The sequence below is a fragment of the Equus asinus genome, chromosome 15 (assembly GCF_041296235.1).
Source record: "Equus asinus isolate D_3611 breed Donkey chromosome 15, EquAss-T2T_v2, whole genome shotgun sequence".
Classification (NCBI taxonomy): domain Eukaryota; kingdom Metazoa; phylum Chordata; class Mammalia; order Perissodactyla; family Equidae; genus Equus; species Equus asinus.
In genome coordinates this window covers 22,995,755-23,016,036 of record NC_091804.1, presented here as the reverse complement: position 1 = coordinate 23,016,036, position 20,282 = coordinate 22,995,755, and the positions used below count along the sequence as shown (strand labels likewise).

At 50.4% G+C, this 20,282-nt stretch overlaps 2 protein-coding genes across 4 annotated transcripts; one reads left to right on the top strand and one right to left on the bottom strand.

The window, feature by feature from the left end:
* Positions 1-237: 237 nt before the first annotated feature.
* Positions 238-8,344, bottom strand: REM1 (RRAD and GEM like GTPase 1). 2 transcript variants are annotated; one of them, XM_044748543.2, is made up of 5 exons: positions 8,203-8,344; positions 6,782-7,154; positions 5,637-5,719; positions 2,196-2,397; positions 238-981 (listed from the first exon to the last, which is right to left on the bottom strand). In XM_044748543.2, exons 2-5 carry the CDS (start codon positions 7,119-7,121, stop codon positions 710-712), a joined length of 897 nt encoding a protein of 298 aa, XP_044604478.1. In that variant the 5' UTR covers positions 7,122-7,154; positions 8,203-8,344; the 3' UTR covers positions 238-709. The 2 variants fall into 2 exon arrangements, with proteins under 2 accessions (XP_044604478.1, XP_014700511.1); XM_014845025.3 differs by having other exon boundaries at positions 5,637-5,716.
* Positions 7,752-14,313, top strand: DEFB124 (defensin beta 124). 2 transcript variants are annotated; one of them, XR_006514158.2, is made up of 2 exons: positions 7,752-7,878; positions 14,084-14,221. XR_006514158.2 is itself a non-coding variant. In XM_044748544.2 (2 exons), exons 1-2 carry the CDS (start codon positions 10,692-10,694, stop codon positions 14,239-14,241), a joined length of 216 nt encoding a protein of 71 aa, XP_044604479.1. In that variant the 5' UTR covers positions 10,562-10,691; the 3' UTR covers positions 14,242-14,313. The 2 variants fall into 2 exon arrangements, 1 of the variants encoding a protein (XP_044604479.1); XM_044748544.2 differs by lacking the exon at positions 7,752-7,878 and adding an exon at positions 10,562-10,749 and having other exon boundaries at positions 14,084-14,313.
* The last annotated feature ends 5,969 nt before the right edge of the window (positions 14,314-20,282 follow it).

Sequence of the window (20,282 nt, the reverse complement as noted above, 5' to 3'; positions counted from 1 at the left end):
ATTAATAGTTGCGACTGGTTAGGACAGTCAGCTCCCAACACACACCTGCTATTATATTGCCAGGATGAGTGCTGAGAGTCCTCCCAGATAATACTTTGTGAATCTATAATCTAAAAAATGGGTTAATAAGAGGTCATCACACTGAACTGTGGTTGTTTGCGCTCCACTGGGTCTCCCTCAAAGATGGGGGGGGCAGGGGCCCTGCCCAGTGGTTGGGAGAAGAGCCCGCACACACAATTGGTCCAATGCTTTTATTGACTGACCCTGACACACAGGTCACCTGGCTAACCCAGTCTGCAGCCAGTGTAGATGGGAGAGCGGGAGGCGGAGAAGCCTGGAAGAGCCCAAAAGAAGAGGTCTGGGCATCAGACAGGACATCCTTCTGGTCTGGTTTATTGTGGAGGGTTTCTAAGAGGTGGCCGGAGCCCAGGGACAGGGAAGATTTTTACAAAAAGACGCGCACTACGTAAAAAACCCTACTCTGTGCCCAGCTTGGGCTTCGGCCCCACAGTCCACGGCTTCCCCGAGGGCGGAGGGGTCCCCCAAGTTGCGGGTCTGGGAGATGCTCCGACCGTCGGGGCAGCGGGCAAGCAAGTACCACGATGCAGCCTCCAGGCCACCGCGCCTCTGCTCCTCGGTGGCGTTGGTGGCGTCAGTGGAGCCCAGAGTGCACCCCAGTGTCCCGCCATACCTGGGAGGGCGGGCGGCCTCAGAGCACGGCCAGGTTGTGGCAGGACTTGGAGCGGGCCTTGAGTGCCCGGCGCCGGGCGCTGCGGGCCGTCAGGCGGGCCAGGAAGCGGCGAGCGCGCTGGCCGAGGCTCGCCCGTCGTCTGGGCGCCGCGGGCTCCCGGGCCGAGCTGTCCCGGCGGCGCAGGCGCAGTTGGCGCACCACGCCCTCGAAGAGCTCGGCCACGTTGTGCTGCAGCGTGGCCGACGTCTCGATGAACTTGCAGTCGAACACCACAGCGCAGGCGCGGCCCTCTGAGGGGGCGGGGTCAGGCGAGATAGGGTGGAGGAGGAGATAAAGGTAGGAAGAACTGTGCTCAGCCTCGATCAAAGCAATTTTTCCTTTCCCCGTGCCTTTTGTCGGGTGCCAGGGAACTCAGACATACATCAGACCTGGCTTGGAGGAGTTAGTTCGTAGGCTTGTGACTGATTCTGGTAGCAGAAGGAGGCTAGAAAGACAGGGAGGCTGGGAGCGGGTAGAGAAGGGCCTTGAATGCCGGGTAAGGGGTCTCATCTGTTCATCGGAATTATCTGGGGGAGCTTGTTAAAATGCAGATTCCTGAGCCCACCCACAGAGATTGTGATTCGGTAGGTTGGGATGAGGTCTGGGACCCTACGTTTTAACAAAATCTCCTGGGGATAATGTTGCAGAATTTTGCATAGCATATGGTCTTCCACCTCCAGGATGCCCCTGGGCTGCGAGGCAGGGGCCTGGATTCTATTTCTCGGTGGCTGGTGATCCTGTGGAACTGGCAACCCCACTCTGGGTCTCAGTTTCCATATATTTTAGATTTTGCCCTGTGAGTAGGACCATCTTTATGCGTCCCACCTGATTTATCAAACATATTAAAATATTCCCCATCTCACATTAAAAACAATTTATATATAACTTTAGCCGTTTTGGTTTGCAGTTGCTGGCTGACACAATTTTGTCTGTAGACAATTAAAGCTTTGTGAAATTTGAATTGATAACTTTCCCACTGTATTTTGTTGCCTAATAATTGTCTTTTCCAGGTCTCAGATGTAAGCCCTTGAACAGCTTGTAGGCCCTGGGCCTATCATGCCTAGTGGATAAAGTGTCTCTGACTAAGGGCATAGGAGAGCCATAGGGGAATTTTTCAGCAAAGAAATGGCAAGGTCAGATCTGGTTCTGGAAAACTCTGGCAGCCAGCAAGGAGAACCAATTGAGTGGGGATAGAGAAGTGCAGGGGTTGGCCCAGGCTAGAGTGGAGATGCCAGGAAGGGGCAGAGGCTGTGGGCACGTAGGGAAGGGAATGCGGGGTTAAGGGAGGTGGACCTGACAGGATTTGGGGACTGGTTTGGAATGGTTCCTAGTTTTCAGGCATAGGCAAATAGATGCAGGATGAGAGTGAGGTGGGGATGGTCACTGAGATGAAGAACACTGGAGGAGTTGCAGTAACAGTGGGACGGAGACAAAGGGGAGGAGGAAGGGGGAGTGGAGGGCTCACCTTCCACGGAGACTTCCCGGCAGCGTGCCAGGTCCGCCTTGTTGCCCACCAGGATGATGGGCACGTGGTCCGCCTGATGTGTGCGCCGCAGCTGAATGCGGAGCTCAGAGGCACTCTCGAAGCTGCCTCTGTCCGCGATGGAGTACACAATGACATAGGCACTGCCCACCTGCAGGCATGACTCCTGGCTCCAGCTTTCATCCTGTAGGGGAGGGACCCCAGGCCCATCCTCAGAGGGTACCTAGGCCCTGGCTGAGAAAGGTGGGGGCTAGGATGGTCTAAAGCATGGAATGGGGCTGAGGTTTATACTCAGGATGGGTTTGGGTGACAAATTCTGCCACAATTCCGTGTCAGCTTGGGAAACTACTGATCCTCTCTGAGCCCCAGTTACTCTGCTTGAAAAATTGGGCTAATGACACTCCCTTACTACATTCTGTCATTCATTGGTCCTTCTGTAGGCTGGGCACCAGACACAAAAGATTTATTTGGTTCCTCTTCCTGCTAAGGAGGGCTCTGGCTTTGCCTGCTCAGCTCTTTTGTCTGGTTTCTAAGGAGGGTTCGGTCTTGCTAGACAGTTCTGTTGGTCTTTTGCAGTTTAGAATTAATAGAAAAAAGGAAGGGAGAGAAGTGAGGACAGGAAGCTGACTTCAAGAGAGGGGTGAGGTAACAACTGGAATGTAAGGGAAGCGGGTAGGAGAGGCCAGGGGCATTTTAAGAAGTGGAGTCCTTTCGGGTTGTTTGACAAGGAAAGGGAAGAACTGGAGGAAGTTTGAGATTCTGTTTTGGATGATGATCTTTTGTCAGACTCTGAGTCTGGACCACCTGGGGAACAAATTTATAAGTGTTTAACAAAACACAGTTCCTGTCCTCCAAAAGCTCATGGTCTGGAAGGGAGGGTATGGAAATGGAGAGTTATACTGCAGTGTTAAGTACCATTAAGAGCGGCAGATACAAGGGGCTGGAAGAGCCATGGGGGGTCCGTAGGCAGGGAGAGGTTAGGCCAGAAGAACTCAATCTGGCAGAATGTGGGTGGGCTTCACAGTGGACTGGTGAGTGGGGTTTGAAAGGATAAGCAGGCTGAGCAGGAGAGAAGAGAATGTGGTGGAAGCATTGTTTGTGAGGGGGAGAAGAAGCCAGAAAAGTTTTCTGATAACCAAATAAGATAGATGAATAGGAAAGCATCAGATCCATGGTCAACCTCATTGTCAAAGGGAGTAAGTTCTCAACAGCCATATTGAGACTTCCCTAGGCCAAATAACTGTGGGCTGAATCAGACAGATGTGGGTTCTCAACCTTGACTATGGATAGGTTCCTTCCTCCCTCTGGGTCTCAGTTTCCCCATCTCTAGAATGAGAGGGAGGGTCTTGACCATTCATTCATTCCTTGCACAAATATTTATGGAGGATTTGCTATGTGCGAGCTGGTGCTATGAAACCAGCTGCTATGAAAGCTGGTTGGTGCATGGGTTGGTGGGTAAGAACCCCTTGGGAGTATGATTAACAATATAGATTCCAGGACCCCATTTTTGTAGGTTCTTATTCATTAGGTCTTGGGTGAGGCCTGAGATTTTGATTTTGATACTCTCTCCAGCGACTCTGATGGTCAGCCAAGCTAGGGCACTACTGGACGAGCTAAAGGTCCACCCAATTCTGCCTGATTCTGCCTCTGTGCCATCAAAGAATACCATGTTGCTCAAGGATGGAAAGGATGGATGCTTATTCCATTAAGACTGCTACTGTGTGGCCCCTCTTTGGGACCTGCTTACACAGTCACTGACTGGGGAAACTGTACCAGTCTCTCCATTTTACTTGTAGGAGAACCAAGGGCCAGAGGAGAAGTGAAAACTCTCAAGGCCACACAGCCAGCTGGGCACAGAATTTCAATTCCTGCCTTCTAGTCCAGTACTCTTCCCTCACACCGTCTCCCAAATGGGACTCCTAGTCTGATCCCTCTTCTTAATTCACTGGACTCTGCCCCCCCAGGATTCTCAACGGCATCCAAAAAGTAAACCCTTCCTCATCAGCGTGTGAGCTCCATGAGGCCAGGGGTTACGTCTGCCTTATTCACAGCTGGGTCTTCAGTGTCCTGGCCCATGAGATACACCCAGCTGGTGCTTCGTAATGAATGGATGAGAGATGGAGTGAAATCTCAGCTGGAGGTTCAGAAGGTCATGCTCCTGGGGGGATGGAGAGGGGCAGTCCTAGTGCATAAGAGGACAGGCTCTGGGGTCTTACAGATCTGGGTTTGAATCTCATTTGCTATCTGAGAGCTTTGGACACATTACTTAACCTCTCTGAGCTTCGATTTCTGCATTAGCAGAATGGCAATCAGAAGAACACTCACCGGATAGTTTTTGTCTTGACTGAACGTTATAATATACGTCCAGTGCTTAGCACAGGGGCTGACACTAAGCAAGAAGGTGCTCCATAAATGTCAGCTGCCTTTATGAGAATCATCATCATTATTATTATGCTCACTTGGACCTGGGTTTCCTTCTATGCTTGTTAAAAGGAACTGACCACAGAGCTCCTTCATCCCTCGCTTTTGGGCCTATTACTGGAGCTGTCAGCCATTCCTGTCAATCACCCAACACTGGCCTCCTCAGCCCCACCCGATGGGCAGGGCCTCCCTGTATTTCATGGGAGGAGCCTACCCTTTAGCCGGGTGGGATCCTGGGTGATTTTAAGATCCTTCTTTTTGTTTAGCTCTATTTCTTCAACGTTCTACAATAACCATGTATTACCTGAACAGCAAGAAAAAAGAAAACTCAAACAAAATAAGAAAAGCATACTAGGGACATGTCCCTGCCTGCTGCTCTCTTCCTACTCTGGAAGGGATTGGGGAAGGACACACTTTAGCTTCCTTTTTTACTATCAAGTTATAATTAACAAAAATTATCATTCTTTACAATTCTTCACCCATGCTCAGCATTTTTTCATGCTCCAGACTGCGCTCACTTCTGTGAAATTGCATAAGAAGTTTTTAAAACCAGCTGGTAAGGGAGGCAGGAACGATCAACCCATTTATCAGAGAAAACTGAAGCCCAGAGCGGGGAAGTCAGAGGGAGTACGTCAGTTGCACAAAGCTACACAACTGGTCAGAAAAGAAAGAGGGCTTCACCTCAGGCATTTTGGTGCTAAAACCAGTGTTCCTTCCTCTGCACAATGTGGGTGGGTGGGTGGAGTGGGACGAGGGTGCTAATAAGGAGGAGGCTGGAGGGGGAGAAGCACATCCTGGGATGTCTGCAGGGAGGGGGTCAGTGGACCCAGAAAAGGGCCGGGTCATGAGCTCCCTCTGCTTTTGGTTGGAAAGGCTGCTTAGGAGCTGTGGGTTTTGGGGAGTGCTGAGGATGGCCCCTGCCCTGTCCTTGCTCTGTGGTGTCCTTGGAGTCTGGTAATAGGCTCAGCATCCCTCCCCCAAGTCTTGTTTGCTGTGTCATACCAGTTTCTCAGCCTCCCAGGTGTCCATGACCACCAGCGTGGTGTCCTCTCCATCCACTGTGAGGGTCCTCTCGTACACATCTTCTGCAACCGAGGAAAGAGCCGGAGCTCAGAGAGGTCTGGGGAGGGTGTGGGTACCTCCAACCCCCGCTTCTGGTCACAGTGCCCCCTCCACTTCTTGAAGTGCTTACCACACTTGTCTGATGCTTGTCTCTCCTGATAGGACAAGACAGAAGCTCCACGAGGAGCCCATGTCTCCCCAGCTACCAGTACAGTACCTGGCACATAGTAGGTGCTGAAAAAGCTATTGTTGGTGTGGTGGATTGAATGGATGTGGGCTGATGGGGTTGAAGCTGGGCTGGGGATTCTCCCAGTCCTGCTCTGTGCCTGGCTTAGTGTATGCTTCAGGCAGGTCACATTACGCTCTCTGAGCCTCAGTCTCCCCATCCGTCACACATACAGGGGTACAGATGGATGCCTCTCATATGGGTTCTCACTCTCAGAGGGCTCAAGGCTGGGGCCTGACCAGAGTGTCCCCACCTTCTCTCTGCTTTTAACCAACCCCCTTCCCCATTCATCTTTTGCCCTTTCAGCCAGTCCTGCAGGAATCCATCTTCATTTCCTCTCTCCTGTCCCTGTTCCCCATCATTGCTGGAGCCCCTGGCCCTCTCAGCTCACTGCCTCTTTTGGGAGTAAAGGAACCCAGAGCCCAGTTCTTGGAGTCTGGGAGTCTATTCTGGGCAGGATCTTACTTTTGCTGCAGATCCTGGTGGCCGTGGATGGGACTGGGAGGACCTGAGAGTCAGGGGGAGCTGGGGCTGGCAGTTTCTGAGCTGGGTGGAAGTCCACCATTTCTTTACTCTCAGAACTGCTTTCCTTACCACATGGAAATGAATCATACACCTCTCATCCATGAGAAATTGGCAGAATTCTCATTCGCTATTCAAAGAATTTCCCTCCCGTCGACCATCGTGCAGGCTGCACAACTCTAGGAGGGCACTGTTCACTCCACAGTCTATGTGAACCGCACCTCTTAGCATCGAGCAGTGCATGCGTTGTACAACTGTTCTTGGCAGCCTTGTGACCCTGATGACAGTGCTTTTTATGCCTCTGGCCACATCCCAGCTCATCCCACAGGGTCCCTACCTCCCAGCTGTTCATGGAGGTCCCGCTCTTGCTTCCCTGCAAAGAGGCTGGCCAGGCTGGTCTTCCCTACGCCAGGATCTCCAAGCAGTACCACGCGGTAGAGGGCCTCCCAGGAGCCTTCAGAGTCGCTGGATTCAGAGGACCAACCGTTGGGGGCAGGTGAAGGTTTCCGGGTGGGAGGGTTGAGGGAGGCTGATTGGCCCAGCCGGGGATGCTGGGATTGCGTGGAGGGCGCTGCGCACAGGAGGCCAGGCTGGTGGCCCCGGGGGGACAGGGGCAGAGGAGTGCTGGCTCGACGATGCAGGGGCGTCTTTGCTTCTTGCTGAGTGTTTAGTGTCATCCTTGGGAGGGGGACTTGGCTCCTTCCTTCCTTCTGTGAGCAAGAAGGGAGAATGGGCGGTGTGAGCAGGGTGCTTTGAGCCCCCCTTCTTCTGTAGAGTCCTGACAGCTGCTGAGATGGCCTCCTCCAGAGCCCCCTCTTGAGTTCACATGGGAGGAGGAGGAGTCTGGGCTCCTTGGGGTGCGGGCTTTCTGGCTTCAGGCCGAGGGTATACCTGGGCCAGGCTGGGAGGAGTGAGTGTGCGAGCTGTGAACACACACATGCATGCACACCCAGAGGCCATTTCCTATGCCTTGAGGATGACCCACTCCCCATGACACAGTCAGGCAGAGAGGCAGCAGTGAGGCGGGACGTCCACACAAGCACGCACACACTTGTGTACACAGACCTGCCCTTCCCATTCAGAACATGCCGTCCATGCTCTGAAAGGCGCCTGAATTGCCCCCTCCTCCCCTTCCCCACAGGACTCTTCACCATGATTCAGGGTTGGGGGGTACAGAGGAGAGTTGAGGGCCCCTCAACTTGCTCACTTCCACTGCCCCATCTCACGAGGGCTGAGGAAAAGGGAGGAGGGGGTGGGCTGGTACTCCGAAGGGCGAGGGGGATCTGGGGGTTCCCTCTGGCTGAAACCGGAGCGCTCTGGTGCCATGGGAACGGCGTGTCTGGCCCGCCCTTTACGTGAAAAATTCAGGAGAGGTTGGCGCGACGGCCTCCAGCTGCTGTTGGGGAGCGGGGCTTCGAGACAGCCGGGACCCAGGTTTGGAGACAGGACAGGGTCCTGGCGGGGGTGGGGGCTGGGAGGAGAAGACCCAGAGGGCCCGGGAGCGGATATGTCATTCCCCGAGTCTGAGTCCGAGCTCACCCAGCCTGGGGTCCTGGGTGCGAATCCCCCGGTCCCGGGAGGGTTCCCTGTCCGAGACTCCCCAACCCTCGGGGCCCCAGGTCGGAGGACCCTCACCCCCGGGAGGCGGGTTCGAGGCCTCCCTCGCCCCTGCCTACGCCGCAGAACCCCCCCACGCAGGCGCCTGGCGAACTCCGCTCCAACTTGACTAAGTTGGCGGCGGGCTGCGCCGGCCTTTACCTCGCCGTGGGGAGGGGTCCAGGGTCCCCGGCCGCAGCCGCCGGCCGCTCCAGGCTGTACCACCGCCGCGGCGCGCAGCCCCTCGGGCGGTCCCGCCCAGTCGCCCCGGCGGGGGAGGAGCCGCGACCCCGCCCCGTCCAGCCCCGCCCCATTAGGGCAGCCCGGGGGTCCCCGCCCCAAGGCCTTGGCCACTGAATGACTTTTCGCAGAGCTCAGCTGACCCGCTGCCTCAAGGGCTTCGCCTGGGGTGGGAGTGGCGGTGGCGGTGTTGGGGTGGAGGGCCAGAGAGAGGAAGGATGGGGATTCTCGATTCCTGGGTCTGGTTCCCCTCTGCCTCCGCATCTGTCCACTCCAGCCATAAGGCGCACCGACTTTCTCCCTCACAAGAACCGCTTGGAAAGCTTGTTAAATATTCAGGTTCCAGCTCCCACCCTCCAGAAGAGGCAGATTCGGCAGTCCTGGGAGAGGGGTTCGGCAATCTGCGTTTTAAACAAGTGTCCAAGAGACCCTGATGCGGAGTTCATGGACCCCACTTTAGAAACTCTGCTCTGGATGGAAAATTAATTTTGGGAGGTGGCTTGAGGGGAGGAGGGAGCCCAGGAAGTCTGCACTGAAGAGTTCTAAATATCTTATTTTAACATCATTCATTCATTCATTCACCAAATTCTGGGTTAAGTACCCCTTACGCAGCTAGGGCTGGCCGGTGCCTGGAAGAATGGCTGTGCCCTCTGATGAATATTTACTGAGCACTTGTGCTGTGCCTGGTATGGTATGTGCACTTTTCACTAGCTCATTTAATCCTGACACAACACTAAGAGGAAGAGAAAACTTACCTGGGCCTGGGACTCAGGTCTCTGCTTCTCAGCCCACTGTCCCTTTCTATCTTGGCCCATGACTTTTTTTTAAATAGCTTCCCAGGCCTAGAGGAGGAGGAAAGAGACACTATGATCTCGCTATAGGAGAGAAGTTGGCTGTAGGGAACTGGTGGTTTTGGCCTTCTGTGGGCCTCTCTTTGAGGAGGGTGCTTCCTTTTCAGTCATGAGGGACTGGGGCCAGTATGTTTATGGGGCCCGCAGAGACCGGGCTGTACCTGTGGGTGGGGCTCCTTGTCATGGGTGAGGGGGTCCAGGTGTCTGGCCTAGAGCACTCCCACAGCAGCCTGGTGGACTAGCTCAGCCCCCGCAGGGCTCTGGGCAGACACTGAACCCCCTCATGCCTGGCTTCCTGCTGAGGTTTGGCCCTCCAAGCTTCCCTGTCCCACCTACAAGATGGGCTGCAAGTGGTTCGCTGTTGTACGTTGTCCGGGAGGGAGGCGTCGTAGTTTAGAAGTCCCAGCTCTGCAGCTCAGTGGCTGTATGGCCTTAGTCAAATCACCTCCCTTCTCCGGGATTCAGTTTCTCTGTTTAAAACTGAAATCTGAGCAGGTTTCACCCTTGCTACAAAACTTACAGTTGTCTACAATACAAAAGCCTGAACTTGACCTTCAAGGCCGATGGCGCTCTGGCTCCTTTCCTCTGCAGGGTCATTTTCAATCTCTCCTCCCAACAAATCCTTTGCTCTGGCTACGCCCCACTCCTTCAGGCACATTCTATTCCTTCTGTCTGGAACACCCTTTCCTCTACTCATCTTTCAAGATGCGGCTCAGATGCCTGTGTAGCAGACGCTGTTCTAAGCTCTGTACACAAATTCTCTCAGTGGTCCCCAAACTTTAGCGGTGCAATAGAATCTCTTGGAGGATTTGTTAAACCGCAGCTGGCTGGGACCCACGCCTAGAGCTTTGATTTTGTAGGTTTGGGTAGAGCTTGATAATTTGCATTTCTAACAAGCCCCAGGGTTTGTAGCTGCTTGCTGCTCTGTGTCCTACACTTTGAGAACCACTGTATTATTTCGTTTAATCTTTAAATGTGCTAGGCAGCCATTGCGCTCTATGAGGTAGGTACTATTACTCTTCTCATTTTCTGAATAGGCCTAAATATGTGCCTGTTTGAACGGGTTTCTGGTCCCATCTCCTGGGCATCAGGAAGGGAAACCTCCATGTATTTAGCTTTGCAAGGGGGGCTTGTCATCATTTCCTAGATGACAGCCTGGGGCTCAGAGAGGCTGAGTGACTTGCTCAAGGTATCACAGCCATCAGGGGGAGATGCTGGCATTGAACCAGGTCTCTCTGAAGCCAAGGCTTTCCCTACCCTCTCAGGTGGGGAAGATGTCCAGTTTCTGACCCAGGCATTGCTTCAGGAAATCCTGTCCCCGGCTTCAGAGCTCAGTAACCTCCAGAGGGTATGGCTGACCAGTTCCCCATGTCGTTGGCTGAGATCCAGCTGTAGCCTTGGGCCCACAAGGCCTCAGACTCCCACCTAGGTCTCCTGCTGCCTACACTCCTGCCTGGATCTGTAGCCCAATAAAGGCTGGGCTGCAGGCAGCAGGCTCAGGTCGCTTGGCTCGTCTCCTCTTGTGTTCTTCCCAGTGGCCTCCCCAGGAGCCCTGTGGCCATGACACAGCTGCTTCTGCTCATTGTGGCTCTCCTGGTCCTGGGTCATGTGCCGCCAGGTAACATCGCCTGTGTGTGTGAGTGTGTGTGTGTAGAAAGGAGGACTGGCTCTCAGGGCCTGGGGACAGAAGGGGCCTGGGCCAGTGCTGACGTTCTGGCCCCACCGCTGACTTGCTGGGCAGCTTAGACTGAGTTGCTAAAGCAGCCCGCCCCTCAGTTTCCTAATCTTTAAGATGAGATTCACTCCACAAATATTCACTGGAAAAATATTTCCTGTGTGCCAGGCATTATTACAACTGCTGGAGACCCAGGAGAGACAGAAAACAAGGTTCTTGCCTTTGCAGAGCTGATGTGTTAGTCAGTGGTGACAAAAAATAACCAAATAAACATATAATGTGTCAGATGGTGATAAGCGTTAAGAAGAATAAAAGCAGAACTAGGGGTTTGTGTGACGTATGCTTGTGGGGATGACGGGTGAGCTGATGGGGATGGTCAAGGAAGGCCTCTGATAAGCTTTTTTTTTTTTAAGTTTTTATTTTGGAAAGTTTGAAATTTACATGAAAGCAGAGAAAATAATATAAGGCACAAAGCAAGTTTTTAAAAAACTTTTTAGGGGCCAGCCCGTGGCTGAGTGGTTGAGTTTGTGTGCTCTGCTTCGGTGGCCCAGGGTTTCACTGTTTGGATCCTGCGTGCAGACATGGCACCGCTCATCCTGCTATGCTGAGGCGGCGTCTCACACAGCACAACCAGAGGGACCTACAACTAGAATTTACAACTATGTACTGGGGGGCTTTGGGGAGAAGAAGAAGGGGGAAAAAAAAAGAAGATTGGCAAAGAAGTTAGCTCAGGTGCCAATCTAAACAAAAAAAGACTTTTTATTATGGAAAAATATAAACTCATGCAAAACCAGAGAATAATGTAATGATGTGAGTTTTTAAAAGGAATCTTTTTATTTTAGAAAATTTCAAACATGAATAAAAAAATAGTACAAAAACCCTTATGTATCCATCCCCCAACCTCAACAATTATCAACTTGAACCAATCCTTTTTTCTTTTTCACCTGCCCCTTGTCCCCAGTGAACTATTGTGAAGTATGGTCATGTGCCACATCAGGACGTTTTGGTTAATGATGGATTCATGTACGACTGTGGGCCCATAAGATCAGTACCATATAGTTTAGGTGTGTCATATAGCCTAGGATGTTAGGCTATACCGTCTTTGTTTGTGTAAGTACACTCTATGATGTTTGCACAATAACGAAACTACCTAGCAATTCATTTCTCAGAACGTATCCCTGTTGTTAAGCAATGCATGACTGTAGTCTCAGATGTCTTCTAACTTTCTGTAAGGAAGGTTTGAGCAGAGATGTGATGACAGTGAGAATACAAAGAAGATTGTTGCAGGCAGAGGGAGCGGCAAGGACAAAGGAGGCGGGAGGGTGACAGGTGTGTTTGAGGAGCAATGAGGAGGCCAGTGTGGCTGGAGTGGGGGGCATGGGGAGACGAGTGGAGGGAGAGGAAGTCAAAGGTATGAGGAGAGGACAGTGGATGGTGTAGGAGAAAACGTAACAACTTCTGTATCTCGGGGTTGTTGGAAGGTTGAAATGTGATGATGTGTTAAGAGGAGTTATTATAGGAACTGCCCTCACCTGGGCGTCAGGGCCTTGGGTTTAGGTAGATCCACCACTTACTGGTTAGGAGAAGCTGGATAAGTCCTTTTCCTTCTTTCTTTGTAAAATGAGAGGGTTGACCTGAATGAGCACTGGTTGTTCCAACTCTCTAAGTTGTCATTCTGATAATCTCCCTTTCCATTTATTGAGTATTTACTACGTGTTCAGGCAATATGCTCTAGTGATTAAATGCTCTACACAGCCCTCTGAAAGAGACTGGTCCAGATGAAGAATCGGAGGCCAAGGTCATTCAGCTGGGAAACAGCAGAGCTGGGATTCGGACCCAGGCGGTCTGAGCTGGGTTCGCACCACACCGTTAACCATTATACTACACACCGTCTTCAGAGTGTGGATTCTTTGCCTCGTAGAGATTTTGAGGCCAGCTCTGTATCATTCTAAGATTCCCAGCCTTGGCAGGATGGAAGGATGGGCCGGTTGGCAGGGCTGAATAACACCCATGGGTTGGCCCGGGGTATCGTGAGGATTCTGTGGGGTATCTTAATCCAGGGAGAGGCAGAGGAGCCTTTCCCCTGTACCTCCCAGTCAGCCCCCATTCTTCTGAGTTGCCAGGTCACCTGTCTGGAAACATCACTGTAACAGACAGGCCTGTCTAAGCGATCCTCCTCGCCCCTCACTTGGCCACATCTGCCCTGATGGCCATCGCAGCACCCTGATCGTTTCCTTCAGCGTGTTTACCACTCTACTTATTGTATTTATTTGCTTGGGTTTTAACTGCCTTCCCTGCTCGGAGCTCCTTGAGGGCATGGACCATGCCATCTTGTTCATTGTGGTACCCCTAATGCCCCATGTCTGTTGTATGAATAAATAAAGGAGATGCCCCACTGCATGCTATGATCAAAGACGCTTGGAGGGGGTGCAGGACCTATTCCCCCAAAGCCTTGCCTTTTCCATGCCCATGGTTGGAAATTCCTCCACTAAACCCTAACATTAACAGGTCCCTCTGTGTGTGAGGCAGTTTGTATAATGGTTACGAGTGGGGACCCTGGAGCTGGATTGCCTAGGTTTGAATCCTGGCTCTGCTCCTTAATGGCTATGTGACCATGAGCAAAGTTGTTAGCCTTTCTGTGCCTCAGTTTCCTTGGCTGTATACAGGGATTGTAATAAGACCAACTATAATCGGATAGTGTTGTTATGAAAAGTGCTTAGAGTATATCTGGGATGTGAGTTAACCTGGACAAGAAATTAGTCTCTAACTTGTAACCAGTGGTCTAACTTGCCCCCTGTGGGCTAATCTGGACTGAGATCTGTGGTCTAAATTGTCATTGGTTGTCTCATCTATGAGTAGTGGTCTAGCCTGTTATCTCTAGTCTAACCTTTGCCCTGTGGTCAGAGCTCATGTCCCATGGCCTAACTTATGACCTCTGGGCTGCTCTATGACCTGTCATCTAACAGATGACCAGAGAGCTCACTGGTGACTTGTGATCTAACCTGGGCCCTGTGGCCTAACTTGTGGTCTGTGGTCTAAACTGGGGCTTGTGGCCTAACCCTTGATCTGTGGTTAAATCTGTGACCAGTGGTCTCAACTGGAACCCATGGGCTGCTCTGTATCCTGTGGTCCAACAAAAGCCCAGAGAGCTAACCTGTGACCAATGGTCTAACCTGTGACCTGTGGCCTAACCCTTGATCTGTGGTCAAAACTGTGAACAGTGGTCTAACCCACAACCCCTGGGCTGCTCTGTGACCTCTGATCTTCCTCTGCATAGGGAGAAGTGAATTCAAACGGTGCTGGAAGGGCCAAGGGGCCTGCCGGACTTACTGCACAAGGCAAGAGACCTACATGCATCTGTGCCCAGATGGCTCCCTGTGCTGTCTCCCCTACGGACTCAAGGCTCCGGCGGCCCCCAAGCCTGAATCTGTGTAGCCGGTTCTGGGGCTGGCACCCTTGCTCTCTAATAAAACACATGCTGCCGACTGTCTCCTCTTGCTGCTTGCTCACTGCCCAGCCACCCCCGGGGCCAGGATTTTTCTACATTCCTTTGTCTCCTATTTTAGCATTTCAAGAGTCTGCCCAGGTGGAAAGGACCATAAGGATTTTATGAAAGTGAAGTTTTCGTGTAAGTAGGGAGGGGTGATAGAGGAAAAGTCTGCTTCTTTCAGGCCCAAGGAACTGTGGGGACAGCAAGGCAGGGGGAAAACACGAGCAGAGTCCGCGAGGTAGCTTGACAGACATGCATTCTAATTACCCTGTATTGGGATTGTGCTTGGCTGAAAAAATAGGAAACTCAACTTGCAGAGGCTTATTTCTCTCACATAAAAAGATATCTGGGGGCTGGCCCGGTAGCACAGCGGTTAAGTACGCACATTCTGCTTCAGCAGCCCAGGGTTCACGGGTTCGGATCCTGGGGGTGGACATGGCACCGCTTGGCACACCATGCTGTGGTAGGCGTCCCACACATAAAGTAGAGAAAGATGGGCATGGATGTTAGCTCAGGGCCAGGCTTCCTCAGCAAAAAGAGGAGGATTGGCAGCAGTTAGCTCAGGGAGGTAGGCAGCAACCACATCAGGCAAGCATCTCTGGGATCCTCTTGGGTCACATATAGCTACCAAAACTTTAGGCTTTATGTCATTATTAGAGGGAGGGGTGGAGGGAGAGGTTCCCCCTCTTTCAATGTCGTTGGAGCAGGGGGGAGGGTTGGCATGGGCTAGTTTCTCACTTTTACCTGGAAAGCAAAAGCTTTCCCTGGAACCCCCCTCAGCAGACTTCTGCTTACTTCTCAAAGGACCAGAACAGTGTCACATGGCTATTGATGTAAGGGAGGCTGGGAAAAAGGTATTTGGCTGTTCTCGCCTCTATAGTAGACTTGAGCTCGGGATAAAGGGAGCTGGAGAAGACCCTTAGTGTTGGTCCACCCTCTCCCTGGGGGTAAGCCCTGAAAGGGGCAGGTGTTTTGGATAAGTTGAGGGGAATGCCAAGGGCAGAGGGGCTCTTGTCCACTGTCCTTTGAGACTTTTCAGAGAATGTCAGGGTAGCCTTGGAGTAAGAGAAAGGACCCTGCGTGGCCAGGCTAAGAAAGGAGTGGTGAAGTTCAAAATACTCAGCATCAGAAGGGATGCTGAGCCTGGGGCTGGAGCAGTCTTGGAGGCTACCTGCTGTGCTAGGTGGGAATCCTTTGGTTTCTGGTGTGGGAGGGACCTGGGATATGCCAGAGGCAGCTGGAGTGGAGGAGGGGATACCCAGGGGACTTGGGCAGCAGCTCTTTACTAACTGGGGGGAAACACTGAATTATTTTCATAACAAAGCATACCACCTGAGTCTCAGTCCTCCTTCTGTGCCTCCCTTAGTTTTTGGGTGGTCTAAACATGGGCCTGTTTTAGAACCTAATTTGGTGGGGGCAAGGTGGGCTCGGTGTCTGGAGTCTAGAAAGAGGACAAGATAAAAACCCTAGAGATGGCCACAGAACCACAGAGAGCTGACATGACACTGGGCCTCAGTGAGTCTGCAGGAGGCCACACCAGTTCATCAGCAACCAGCCTTAGCTGGAAGCCAGTGGATGTTGTCAGTGACAGGCCCAAGCCACTCAGCTCCCAGCAGATGCCAGCAAGCACTGGACCATTGCGTCTCCCCACCCTTATCTCAGCCATCGTATTTGGGAGGAGCAGGGAGAGGAGAGGAGGAATCTGAAAGCTTGAGCAATTATACCAAAGAGACCAAGTCTCTCTGAACTCAAGAAACCTCAAGAGGATATTTAAATTGTTGAATTAGACCAAGTTTTGAACTGGATTGAACTAAATTTAGTTCGGCACTCCGACCCCTCCCCCCTCAGTTGATTTACAAAGAGTAAAGAAGCTCTGTTTTCCTTGCATAGTCTAAGGGGTAGTGGGAGGGAATTTGTGACCGTGTTGCAGAAGATGGTGGTGATTTCAGGAGCGAGGAGTCAGACACACTCAAGTTCATATCCCAGCTCTGCCACGTGCAGGCCACCGGCCACGTGATGAGAGCAAGTCACCTCCGCTGTCTGATGTCAGGATCCTTCTCTGCAGAAAGGGCATAATGACAGCTCTTAAGAGGGTAGCTGTGGGATCAAATGAGATGACCCGGCACTGTATAAGTGCTTAGTCAATGAAAGCTGCTGTAATTGCCAGCACTTTTCCTGAGCAAGAAGCACGCAACTGGACTTCTCCACATAATTTCAGTCTTACAGAACATCTGCAAGACCGATACAAAGAATTCCCATAGATCCTTCACCCAGGTTTTCCAAATATTAATATTTTTTTTTTTTAAAGATTTTTTATTTTTTCCTTTTTCTCCCCAAAGCCCCCCGGTACATAGTTGTGTATTCTTCGTTGTGGGTTCTTCTAGTTGTGGCATGTGGGACGCTGCCTCAGCGTGGTCTGATGAGCAGTGCCATGTCCGCGCCCAGGATTCGAACTAACGAAACACTGGGCCGCCTGCAGCAGAGCGCGCGAACTTAACCACTCGGCCACGGGGCCAGCCCCCCAAATATTAATATTTTACTACTTTAACCTTATCATTTCCTCTGTCTGTGTGTGTGTATATATAAAACTATATATAAATTTAGTAATATATTTATAGTTATATATACATCTCAGACGATGATCCTTTATACCTAAATACTTCAGTGGATTTTTCCTAAAAACAAAAGCATTTTCTTATACCACCACAGTGCAGCAATAAAAATCAGGACTTAACATTGACAAATTCTATTGTCTAATCTTCAGATTAGCAAAAGAAAATCCATGGATCAGGCATTACAGTCATTTGTTATGTTTCTTTGATCCCTTCTAATCCAGAACTGCTCAGTCCTTCATGACACTGACGTTTTTGGAGAGTGCAGGCCAGTTGTTTGGTGGAGTGTCCTTCAGTTTGAGTTTGTCTGATGTTTCCTCGTGACTGGATTCAGCTTAGGCCTTTTTTTGGCGGGAACACTACAGACGCGAGGCGGTGTGGCCCTCAGTGCGTCATGGCAGAGGCAGCCACTGGCCTTCCGAGGGCTGAACCAAGACAAAACAGACGAGACGGTTTTCTGAAGCTTAAACCTCACAGGTGCAGGGCTGTCTCCTGCCCAGTGTCCTAACAGACCCTCATCGAAGCCTATATCCAACCTCCCGGGTCATAAGGATGCACCTAACAATCCCAGGAGACAAGGCAATTCTAGGGAGGGAGGTTCCTCAAGATGCTTCACAGATGAGGCTCCCGAGCCTGGAAAGGAAAGGGGCTTGTCCAAGGCCGTGCAGCTGCCAAGGCCCAGAGCCAAGACTGGACTTAAATCTTTGGACCTCAAGTCAAGGCTATTTCCAGAGTAGAACAATAGCCACACGTGGGTAGGACAGGCTAGTGTGAAGGGGGAGCTTTGTGAGGAAGGGAGCTCCCTGGCACCGGAGGTACGCAAGGTGAGCCGGGTGGGTGGGGGAAGCCAGAGGAGGGGTTTTTGCTCTGCATGGGTGCTCAGAAATCCTATTCAGAGCACAGACCCTCCCCAAAGAGTCACTGAATGGCTGAGCTTATGAGGATAATAGAATCAGCCTTTAGTAAGTGCCGACTGCTCACTTCATTCTCCCAGTCGTATGATGTTATCATCCCCTCCTTTTCTGTAAGGCAACTGAAGCGCTTAGTTAAGTGAGCTGCGCAGGTCACATGCCCAGTAAGCTGGGACTCCACCCCTGTCCTCTGGCACCTCATTTTGTCTTCCAGACTCACCCTTATTTGTACTTTTAAAATAACATTTTTTTTCCTACTTGTAGAAGTAATAATATGATCACCTGCGAAAACTTCGAAAACAGAAGCACAAACAAGAAAGCAAAATCCTCAGTGATTTCACTCCACACAAATACCCACAAATAAAACAGGACGCAAAACGTGACTTACAAATGAAATGGATCACACCATACATATTTTTTTGTGTCCTTTTTTTTACTTATCGAAGATCATGAACATTTCCTAGTCTTCCAAAACAAGATTTTTAGCACTAAAATGCTTCCTGAAATTTCTTTAAAAATTTCCAATTTTTATTACTTGAGTAATACGATTAGGACACATTGTGGAAAAATAAAACATGGATGAGCTTCAAAATATTCAATACTCTTTCAAAAGCCCTGTTAGCTTTTGGTATATATTTTGTCAGGATGGAGATAAAAAAAGTTATATATATATTTTAAAGAGATTGCAAACCAGTGTGGATGTATATATAATATATATTATATTCATATATATATGCGTTTTCACATGCATCAGGCATTCTTCTATTAGAGTATGGATTAGGGGCATTTCTCATTCTGCTGATCTGGTGGATCCCCTTGGGCTTACAAGGAAAGAAGAGAACAAGGTTACAGTGAGGGATCTTGTAGGAGTTCAGGGTATGATTTGGTGACTCCCCACACCCTCCCACCCTGGGTTTTCAATGGCAGAGTGTTGAGTGGAATTGCTTCTTGTGCCAGGGCTACACTGAAATCTGAGAGCCAGGCAACAATCGCATATGGCCCAAATTACTCTTTTTTTTGTGAGGAAGATTGGCCATGAGCTAACATCTGTTGCCAATCTCCCTCTTTTTGCTTGAGGAAGACTATCCCTGAGCTAATACCTGTGCCAATCTTCCTCTATTTTGGGTGTGGCATGCTGCCACAGATGGCTTGACCAGCAGTGTGTAGGTCCACGCTCATGAACTGTGGGCCACTGATGCCGCGAAGCGCGCGAACTTAACCACTACGCCACCGGGCTGGCCCCCTAAATCACTCTCGAAAATGCCTTAGGAAGGTGCCTTTCTGGAGCCTGCCATACACAGCAAGCTTCCCACCGTCAATGGAACACATCATGTTTGCTGATTACACCAAAGAAAGTAATTGGTTATGTTTAGGGGCCGTTTTTACGAAAAACAATTCTCTCTCCACAGTGGAATCGCACAATGCAGTGTGATGCCTTCATTGCCAGGTGCTTTCCCGGCCGGGGAATCGAGACAATCCCCTCACCCACTCACCCAGGCACTGGATCAAGGGGGGTTCCTCTGGCTTACTTGGACTGCTATTGCTCATATTTGCAATACATATACCTGAGAAAGGCCTCATTTCCAGAATGTGTAAAGAACTCCCACAATTCAATAAGAAAAAGACAATCTACTAATAGAGTGGGTGAATATTTAAGCAGACAGTTTACAAAGGAAGGTATACAAATGGCCCATAAGCCTGTGAAAAGATGCTCAATATCATTAATCACCAGGGAGATGCAAATTAAAACCACAATGAGATACCGTTACACATCCAGCAGAATGATTAAAATAAGAAAGGCTGCCCCCGGTGAGTGTTGCTGGGGACCTGGAGCAGCTGGAACCCTGATACACTGCTGATGCGAATGTAACGTGGACAAGCACTTCGGAAAAACATTTGCAGAGTTACTTATAAAATTAGATGGAAATGTGTACGTACAAAGACTTCTCTATCAATGTTCACAGCAGCTTTATTTATATTATCCCATAACTGAAAACAACCCAAATGTCCAAATGGACGGATAAATTGAGTTACATCCATACGGAACAATATTACTCAATGAACAACAGTAACAATTTACTGGTATACACAACAAGAATTAATCTCAAAAACATGTTAAGCAAAAGAAGCCAGAAACAAAGGCACACATGCTAAATGATTCCATTTATATGAAGTTTCAGAAAGGCAACACTAAACTGATTTTAAAAGACAGAAAATAGTTGAGAAAAAACCCTGAAAAATCTCATTTCTCCATATGTCTCTTTTTTTTCTGAGCACATGCAGTTGAATTTGGGTAAGTTATCTGTGCTTATGATGCAGGTCCTTTTGTCTCACAAAGAATAGACCATCCAAGGAGAGAGGACTCTAAGGGCAAGATCAAGATTCTCAAAGGGGTGATACTGCCCTCTAGGGGTTATTTTTGGAAATTACTGGGGAATTTTTTTTTCTTTTTTTGGCGAGGAA